At 36.6% G+C, this 10247-nt stretch overlaps 1 protein-coding gene across 1 annotated transcript; it reads left to right on the forward strand.

The window, feature by feature from the left end:
• LOC139881069 (beta-glucosidase 11-like) lies at window positions 1-8609 on the forward strand. Its single transcript, XM_071865608.1, has 18 exons — window positions 1-57; window positions 3386-3445; window positions 3584-3647; window positions 3766-3821; window positions 4010-4085; window positions 4188-4259; window positions 4374-4461; window positions 4536-4794; window positions 4880-4995; window positions 5076-5294; window positions 5483-5592; window positions 5679-5769; window positions 5847-6074; window positions 6846-6973; window positions 7026-7429; window positions 7670-8008; window positions 8057-8222; window positions 8398-8609. The coding sequence occupies exons 1-18, from the start codon at window positions 16-18 to the stop codon at window positions 8607-8609; spliced, it is 2730 nt and encodes a 909-aa protein (XP_071721709.1). The 5' UTR covers window positions 1-15.
• The last annotated feature ends 1638 nt before the right edge of the window (window positions 8610-10247 follow it).

Here is a 10247-nt window from a genome sequence, read left to right on the forward strand (position 1 = left end):
GGTATTATCTAATTTATGATGTTCTTGATGGATTTGGTTGATTCAAAAGGGTATTTAGTTTAGAAATGATGATGTAAATCAATTAGTGAAGTCAATTTTATCTATTATCTACTAGTAGGCCTGCTCACGTACCGGTTTGGGCCCGTTCCGGTTCAGGGTAAAGTTTTCAATGACCCGTCATGAACCGGTTCTTAGATGGTTCCGGGCCGGTTCTATGAACCGGATTTTAAGACGGTTTCGGGCCGCTTTCAGTTCGTGAAAAATTTGAACCGTACATGAACCATCCGCATACGGTTCAGGTCCGATTTAGGGTCGGTTCAGTGTCGGTTCATGATCGGTTCAGGTTCAAACTTAATTTTTTTAGTTATTTTTTTTATTTTAAGTTAACTTTTAACATTTTTAATATATTTAAATAAAATTTAAGAAAATATTTATTAGAAATTATAAATACTTGATCAAACTAATGATAAAAATATTTTTTATTTCTATGAATCGATGTTATCGAAAATGCGGTTCGTGAACTGGCCCGACCCGAGTATGAACTGCCGGTTCAGCGGTTCCATAATTAACGAACCGGCCTTGACCCTTGGTGTCACCGGTTCCGGGCCGGTTCAACGAACCGGACAGAGTTGACAGATTCGATTCAAGGTTTGACCAGGGCCGGTTCCGATTCGGTTCAGGGTCCGAATCGGCCCATGAGCAGATCTATCTACTAGAGAATAAAATGTGTGTTGAAGTTGATGGAAAACTGGAAATGGTGATGTAAGTTGGGGAAATTGTTGCAGTGTACTTTTGTTGTTCTTTTCAGTTCAGATTAATCACATTATGTTTTAGTAAGTTATTATGAAGGTGTAGCCTGAGAATATGAGTATTGTCTATTGAAGAAGCTTATTTTAGTTATAGTCAAACCAAGTCTCATAGTCATTTTCGATTTCCAGTTTAAGAAGAGAAGAAGTAGTATTGCATTAACATTCAGTTTAGCATAGTGAACCTTTCTGCAATTGTCTTTACTCTATCTTATGGCGCTCCTACTGAAGCTACATAATTTCCCCTGTGGAAAATCACCGATAATTTCATCATGTGATCCTCAACATGTTCTTAACCTACATCCATATAGAATGCTAATTAAGACTATATGTGATTATTTGAAAAATCAAGCAAATTCGGCTAGAAGATTTCAATTGGAATGTGAAATTGCTAATTATACTCAAGGAAGTTTGTTAGTCAAGAATATTTCTCTAGTTTCACACAATATGGCCTGAATATTCTGAGATTGCACACTGTTCGAGATATTAAGAATACTTAGCCTAACCTCATGGGCCGGAATCCATCTCCCACCTTAGATGACTGTTTTAGTGTATTGCATGATTCATGACAATCAACGTCTTCTCACCCAGATGGCTCTTGACCAAGAAAAATCAGCGAGCAATATCATGGCTTTTATGGCGTAAGAGAAAGGCAAGGGCAGAGATATGAGTAAAGTATAGTGCTTTAGTTGCAAGAGTTTTGCACATATTGCTGCGAATTATATCAAGAAATTTTGCAAATTTTGTAAGAAGCCAAGACACATTATCAAAGATTGCTCAACTAGGCCACAAAATTGTGGGAGTGCTGCCTTTCATACCGATTAGCAATAGTTCTGGTGATCAAATTGCAACTGAAACTGCAACTACATCGCCAAATAATCAAAACCCTACACCAACCCTCACAGTTGAAATGGTACAACAAATGATGATTTAAGCTCTCTCAGCTTTAGGGATACAAGGATCAGGTGGTGGGGACGGTGATCGTGAAGGGGCTAAAGTAGGGCGTTTGTTTCCTCTCTGTTTTTTCTATTCCAGCCATTTTTCTTTGAACTCTTCTATTGTTGTCAATAAAAGTCAAATGTTGCATAAAATCTAGGTCATCCGAATTCTACTATTTTATATCATTTAATAAAATCCGGATTACTTGGCAACTCAGATCAAATTGTTGTATATGGTTCCTCTTTTGATTGCTCTACTTGCAAATTAGGAAAAAGTAAAATTCTTCCATTTCCTATGGTTGGTAGCAACAAGATGCTGTAAAATAATTCATAGTGATGTTTGTGGAAATACACCTGTAATTTCTCACGCTCAATATAAATATTTCGTGACATTCATTGATGATTATATTTAGTTTTCAAGACTTTGCTTGTGTATGTTGAAACTCAATTTTCCACGATTATCAAAGTCCTAAGGTCCGATTTGTGGTGTAGATTTACTTTCTTTCAGGATTTGGCCTCTACTATGCAGATTTGACGTAACAAGATACCCAAAGCTCTCGCAATACTGGTATTCTCATTTCCTGTAGGGAGGAAAAAGCTGTCGAACTTGAGAAAAACAAAGCTGACCGGAGCTTCTTGAGTAATTCAATTACCTCTAATCGATGAGAGAACCAACATGTGCCTATCTTTCTTAACCATATTTTCTCATTTGGTGAATCGAGATTCTTGTTTTCCTGGAAATAGGTACAAAATAATATACCTCAGCTGTGTGGATGTATATAATTCAATAAGTATAATAGTTTGGAATGTTCCCGTTGCAAAATTCAGTCACATACGAATTGCTCCCCTTTATGCAAATAGATAAGTTTACAATTCCATTTTACTCGAGCAATGTAAAAAGGAAAAACTGTAAATTTCAGTACATTTTTTATCCGTGAAATTGCAAGTAGAGGCTGAGATGAGAAACATCAAAATTCGGCGCGTAGAGTTTCATCTAATTACTTGAGCTCTTCAATATGCATGCATGGAAGAAATAGATCAGAATTGTAGTTACTTTTCGAGATTCAAAGCTCCCAAAAGAGAGAGGTAGAACGTACTGATAGTAATCATTGGATTATGCTTAATTTGCTTGGCGAATTGGCGTTACTGTTTAGGCAAATTCACGAGAATTTTCCTTAAATTGGAAAGATTGAAAAATTTAATAAGACAACAAACTTGTGACATATATATGATGTCTTTTAGTGAAAAAATGTCTAGGCCTCTGTCTGGTGTCATTCATTTAGATCAAAAGCAAAATACAAGATTTCAATGGTCCCCCGCACTCGTTAATGATGATAAGTCTGTGACACTGAATTGTAACTGCCACCACAAAAACACAATCCCCTGTAAAAAGTTGTATGAGATACCAAGAAATTAATGATTTCCCTTAATCCCTTGTAGTATATTTTTTCCATACGTAGCTTTTACGTGGGAATTCTATCTGCCATTCTCCAAGGAAAAGTATAGTATAGTACGTATATCCGAAAAGTCAAGATATCGTTGTGGCTAATTATCATAAAGAAAAAGAAGAAAATGGAGAAGAAACAGAACCACTCTTTTTTGTTTATCCTTTTTTTAAGTTTCGTCCATTACTCCGATGAGTACATGAGGGCCGACTTCCCTTCCAATTTTGTTTTTGGGGCCGGCACTACTGCTTATCAGGTCTCTTCACGATAGCATGATTTACTTAGTTATTTTGTTTTCTTTTGTTCTTGGCCTGAAAACTATGCTTTTTGTAAGTACACACGTACATTCATGCTGTTATGATAATCTCATGGATAAAAAATGGGAATATGCAAGGTGGAAGGAGCAGCCAACGAAGATGGCCGGACTCCGAGCATATGGGATACTTTTGTTCATGCTGGTTTGTTAGCTTCCCTTGCGCTTTTTTAATTTTAATTTTACTTTTACTTTTCTTAGTGAGATTCATGCTGATAGATACTTTTCCTTGACATGCTTATTTTATTTGGAACTTAATTTAGGATATTCACAAGGAGCAACTGGAGACATAACATGTGATCAGTATCACAAATACAAGGTACATAGATATGTTTCTGAGTTCTGATGATACTTTCTGCATTACTCTTACAAAGCTATGAATTTGATCGAGGTCACATTATCTTATCAATATCATTCAAGTTACGCAAAGAAACTTTAAATCATGCATCTAGCAAGATGAATTAATCCCCTAGAATTAATGATTCATTTTATATATCTTTTGTGCAGGAAGATGTGCAATTGATGGTCGATACAGGCTTAGAAGGCTGTAGATTTTCCATCTCATGGTCTAGGCTTATCCCAAGTATATGTTATCTATTTACAAGCACGTGTGTGGATTCAATCGAGTAATATTCAAGTAGTGATTAAGAAGTCGATACACTTCTAACTTTCTGCACGTACTCAGATGGACGAGGACCTGTCAATCCGAAGGGAGTAGCATATTACAACAATCTCATTAACGAACTAATCAGCCACGGTTAGTTCCTAGAACCAACTAGCTAGAAGATAGCTTCTTCTTCAAGTAAATCCTTTTTACCATTCTGTTTTAAAACTGACATTATATATATGCATATATACATTAATTATCCAGGAATTCAATCACATGTCACACTAACAAATTATGATATACCACAAGCATTAGAAGATGAATATGGAGGATGGATTGACAGAAAAATTATGTATGCTTCTCTCTTTTCAAATTAAATTATGTAATCACCAAGGCAAATCTTCATTTCTCAAAATTTGGATGCAGAAAAGACTTCACAGCTTATGCCGATACGTGCTTCCGAGAGTTTGGAGATCGAGTTTCACATTGGACAACTGTGAATGAGCCAAATGTATTTTCTGTTGGAGGTTATGACCAAGGATTTGTGCCACCTACCCATTGTTCAGCTCCATTTGGAAGATTTAACTGTACGAGAGGGAACTCTTCATCCGAGCCATACTTGGTAGTTCATAATGTATTGTTATCTCATGCTTCGGCTGCTAGCTTGTACAAGAAGCAATATCAGGTATTCATTCTCCCAATAAATACATTTTAATATAATTCAACCAATTACGTTGTATCATTTCATCTAAAGAAAAATGGTGAAACAGAGCGTACAACATGGATTGATAGGAATCGGCATGTTTGCATTTGGATTTTACCCCTTAACAGATTCTGAAGAGGATTTGATTGCAGTTCAACGAGCTAAGGATTTCTTTACTGGATGGTAAGTTAGTATTATCCTTTGTTTGGCTGTGAAATGGGATAGGATCATAATGTTGTGCGATTTTGTACCTTGACTTGCAGGATTGCTCATCCAATGATATATGGGGATTATCCAACCGTTATGAAGAAAATTGTGGGCTCACGACTTCCTTCTTTTACCGACGAAGAATCTCAATCCGTTAAGGGTTCGAGCGACTTCATAGGATTCATACATTACTTTGCTACTTATGTCAAAGACAAATCGAGCACTTGGGATATGGAAGTGAGAGATTTTTATAGGGATATGGGAGTTGAGCTAAGCTGTATGTTGTTCTATATATATCTTCTTCATATATGTATTACAAAACTAAGTAACAATTAATAAATGTTCTTTCATTCACATGTCTAACTATTTTTCTTATTCCTGGTGGCAGTCAAGTCAGCTGTATGGGTGAGTTTGAAATAAAATTTTATGGTCTCTTATAACTTGTATTTTCTGTTTTGCTAATAATTCGGTTTGGTTTGATTCAGCCGCCCATCGATCCTGAGGGTTTAGAAGAAGCTCTCGAGTATTTTAAGGAAGCTTACGGAAACCATCCTGTTTACATTTATGAAAATGGTGAGCTCTCTGCCTGATGAATTCCAATCCACATTATTTATTTTTGATTTTCTTCTGATATCTTTGTCAAATTAATATCTTCCTAGGTGCAGAGCTGCGTCGGAATTCATCCCTGGAAGACACGATAAGGGTAAAATATTTGAAAGTATACATTCAAAGTGTGCTCAATGCATTGAGGTACCTACCTACATTCCCCAAATATATCATGTTCAATACTCGATCGGTTTTTGAGATGATTTTAATTTTCTTGGAAGGAATGGATCGGATGTTAGAGGCTACTTTGTGTGGTCATTCTTGGACGTTTTGGAGTTGCTTGATGGCCTTGTATCAGGATTTGGCCTTTACTATGTAGATTTAGATGATCCTCATCTAACAAGATATCCTAAGCTCTCTCAACGTTGGTACTCTCAATTTCTGAAAGGAGGAAGTGTCGATTCAGTTGGAGTTATTGAACTTGAGACGAAAACGAACCTTATTTCTGAGTAATTTTATCATCTAGCAAAAACATGAACCATTATATAGATTAAATCATCTACCTGGATTGTTTGTTAAAAGAAGAGCATGATAATGCTTGCTTCATTTAGCTTTTTTCTTATTTGGAGAATGGGGAGACTGGGAAAAAGTGTAGAAAATATTTTTCTAATAACCGGGCAAATTTGACTGTTGTAAACATATAAAGTTTGACAACCAATAAAGTGGTGCTACGTGGAACCAAATCTTAAATGGTTAGGATTATATATGCAATGGGTCATATACCCTATGGTGTATTGTCAATAAATGTATGATGGGTTTTCATCACTGTCTCTACACAGATCAGTCATTTCTAAAATTAGAAATATAAAAATATCATTTTTTTTTTTATTTACAGACTGAGATTAGAAACCTAAATGAACTATGGCATCCATGGGAGGAGAGTTTAGTTTTATAAGATAGTAGATGGTGAATAAGTGTGGAGAACACACCCCATTCGGTTGTTAATTGGCTGGGGATTAGATTTGTGGAGCGATTGTGAGAGGTAGTGAAGATAGTGTTTCTTCCCAAGTTGTAAGATTGTTTAGGTGCATCCCGAGTTGTAGGCTTGTTTAGTTCTTCCAGAGTTGTAGTCTTATTTAAGTGATTCCCGAGTTGTAGGCTTGTTTAGTTTCTTCCCGAGTTGTAAGATTGTTTGAATAATATAAACACACTCAAGCCATTTTATTATAAGTTTTAATTATTTGTTACAACTATTGTTTTGCAAACCGCAACAATGTTAGTTATAGAGAATTTAATGACTTCAATCTCAAGAAAGAAAAGCGTGAAGAAGAAGAAATGTTTGTTGAAGGAAGGTTTGATAGAGGCTGTGGCAAAAAGGATGTTAAAGAAATTTGGAGAGTGTCTGGAGGTAAGAGAGATTAATCAGAAAGGATGAGTAGAAAAGAAATCACTTATTGCAGCTAAACAAGATACTTGCAGTAAAGAAGAACGGAAGCATGAAAGAATAACAAGGGAAGAGTGCAAGGGGTTAAATGGACAGATAGAAAAGAAGTCAACAGGACTGGCGCTTCACGTTGAGGAGTGTTTTGTAACAAATCAAAAGCTGGAGGAGCTTAAAACTCAAATTCTCAATGCAATTGACGGTTTGGTTCACAAGATGAACCGAAAGGATAATCTTGTGATCAATGAGAAAGAAGTTGGTTCAATTACCAAAACTCATCTCAGAACTTACTATGAACTTGATGAAACCATTAACAAAATCACTGGTACCGGTGAATTTGTTGATGAAAGGAAAGAAGTTGACTTAATTGTCAAAACTCTCCTAGTTTGGAACTCGATCCTATTTCGAACCAACAAATCGATGGTTCAGTTAATGAATTTGACGGAACCGAGTTAAATGGAAGCATTGACTCGGTTGGGACAGAAGTTGGCCTTAAAACCAAAACTCATCCCAGTTGTAACCATGAGCCTGATTCAAATCTCAATTCTTATGTATTTGACGGAATGATTCATTACGATGATGAGAATCTCATCGTAAACAAATGTCCCTTGGGTTTATTAAAGGAAATTGATGGAGAAAGCGCTTTAATTCAATCTGTTGCAGGTAAACCGGGCGAAGAGAACAGAATCGGTTCAATTGAAAGGTTCGCTCGGTCAAATGCTGAAGACAGTCAAAGACAAGGTTCATGTCTTTGTAAGTCAAGACAAGGATGTAAATGTTCTAATCAAAGTTGGAAATGGTGAGATGATTCTAGTTGAATGGAAAGGGAGTGTGGAGTTGGCTACAAAGACTGGAAACTCTAAACTTGATAATGTCTATTATACACCTCAGTTGGATCAAAATCTCATAAGTGTAGGTCAGCTCATGGATATACACTACTCTGTTGTTTTTGAAAATACAGAATGCAAAATCTTTAATGGAAAAGGAGAACTAGTTCACAAAGTTCCTCAAGTAAACATATTGTTCAAACTGGATATGACTGAAATTTAGGGAGCCTTTGCTGCTCATACACTTAAGGAGTTGACTAATCTATGGCACAAGAGATTTGGACATGCTGGAGTGGATACTATTGTCTCAATGCAAAAGAGGGAAACTATGTCGGGAATTCAAAAGTTGTGCACCAAAAATAAAGAAGTGTGTGGAGGTTGTGAAAGAGGTAAAAGTCACACTCAGCCTTTTCATACTAGCAATTGGAGAGCAACAAAAAGACTTTAATTAGTTCACACTGACTTATGTTGAGCTATGGAGACTACCTCTCTAGGTGGAAGCAGATATTTCTTGACATTCATTGATGACTTGACAAGATATTGTTGGGTGTATTTTTTGAAAAGAAAAGATAGTGTTTAGTTACTTCAAGCAATGGAGAGCTCAAGCACAAGCTGAGTGTGGAGAAAAAGTCAGGAACATCAGAAGTGATAGGGGTGGTGAGTATATCTCAAATGAGATGAAGGAGTTCATGGAAAAAAGAGTATCTTTCATCAAAAGACTGTGGGATTTGCACCTCAACAGAATGGAGTTGCTGAAAGAAAGAATAGAACACTAATAGAGATGGGAAAGTGCATGTTGTTTGAAATGAAAGTTACTAAGAAATTTTGGCCTGAAGCATTCTCAAGTGGAGCATATGTCCAAAACAGGTTATACACAAGGGCATTGAAAAAAAAGACTCCTTTTAAAGTGTGGTTTGGAGTAAAACCATCAGTTGAAAGACTGAGAATCTTTGGATGTCTTGCATATGCCCATATTCTTGATCAAAAGAGAAAGAAACTGTCTGAGAAGGCCATGACAGGAGTAATGATGCGGTATAGCAGGGATTCAAAAGGTTACAAGATATTTGATCCAGAAACTGGAAAGATGCATCTAGTTTACTGTGCAAGGTTTGATGAAAGTCAGAGATGGAGTTGGACTGCGCCAACAGTTAAAGAACTAGGTTGTATCATTGTAGAAATTCCTCCTTTTAGTGTTGAAGAGGTGGAATCAAATGCTCCAGACTCTCCCAGAGTTGAAGTAAATGAAGGAGGAACATTGAGTGATGGAGAAATGACCAATGAGACTGGCAGAAGATTTGGTGGAAGAATTCGCTGAAAATGAAGATAAGTGAGAAGTAGAGCCATCTCAATTGAATGTAGAACTAGAAAATACAGTCCCTCAAGTCAGACAATCAACAAGAATCAGGAAGTTGCCTAGTAAATATCAAGACTTCATTGGAATTGATGATGCTTTGGAAGAAGAAGAACATGGGGCCAATATTATGGAATGTGCAGTTGCAGTCAGCATTGAGCCAAGAACATTCAGAGATGCTGTGAAGGAAGAGCATTGGATATAATCCATGAAAGAAGAGATTTCTGCCATTGAGGAGAATGGAACATGGAGGTTAGTAGAAAAACCACATAAAAACACTAAAGTAATAGGGGTGAAATGGGTATACAAGACCAAGCTCAATTCTGATGGAACTGTAAACAAGAACAAGGCCATGTTAGTTATGCTGGGATTCAGGCAAGTCTATGGAGTAGACTATGAGGAGACTTTTGCCCCAGTTGCCAGACTGCATATTGTGAGACTACTGATACAAGCAAAGGCTGGAGAATACATCAAATAGGTGTAAAAAGTGCATTCCTAAATGGAACACTTGAAGAAGATGTGTACACAAATCAACCTGAGGGGTTTGTAAAGCCAGGAGGAGAACACTTAGTATACAAACTGGTGAAGGCTCTTTATGGGTTAAAACAAGCTCCAAGAGCATGGTACTCAAGGATAAATGGCTATCTAGGAGCTATAGGTTTCTGCAGAAGTCCAAGTGACCCTACCTTATATATAAAGCAAGAAAATGGAGATAAACTGATGTGCTCACTATATGTTGATGATATTCTGATCATAAGCACAACTGAGAAGATGATAACAGAATTCAAAAATGCCATGAAAAGTGAGTTCAAGATGATTGACTTGGGTGAAATGAGCTATTTTCTGGGACTTGAGGTTGTACAGAAGAGTGATGGAATACATATTCATCAGAAGAAGTATGTTGTTGAGATGCTTGAAATATTATGCATGAATGAAAGCAATGGGTTTGCAACTCCTATGGAGTTTCAACTGAAACTTGAAAATACTAAACCAGATGAACAGTTTGACTCAACTCTATATAGGAGTATGATTGGATCTCTGACGTATGCGTTGTGAAACAATC

Source organism: Rutidosis leptorrhynchoides, unplaced genomic scaffold (genome assembly GCF_046630445.1).
Source record: "Rutidosis leptorrhynchoides isolate AG116_Rl617_1_P2 unplaced genomic scaffold, CSIRO_AGI_Rlap_v1 contig109, whole genome shotgun sequence".
NCBI classification, from domain to species: Eukaryota; Viridiplantae; Streptophyta; class Magnoliopsida; order Asterales; family Asteraceae; genus Rutidosis; species Rutidosis leptorrhynchoides.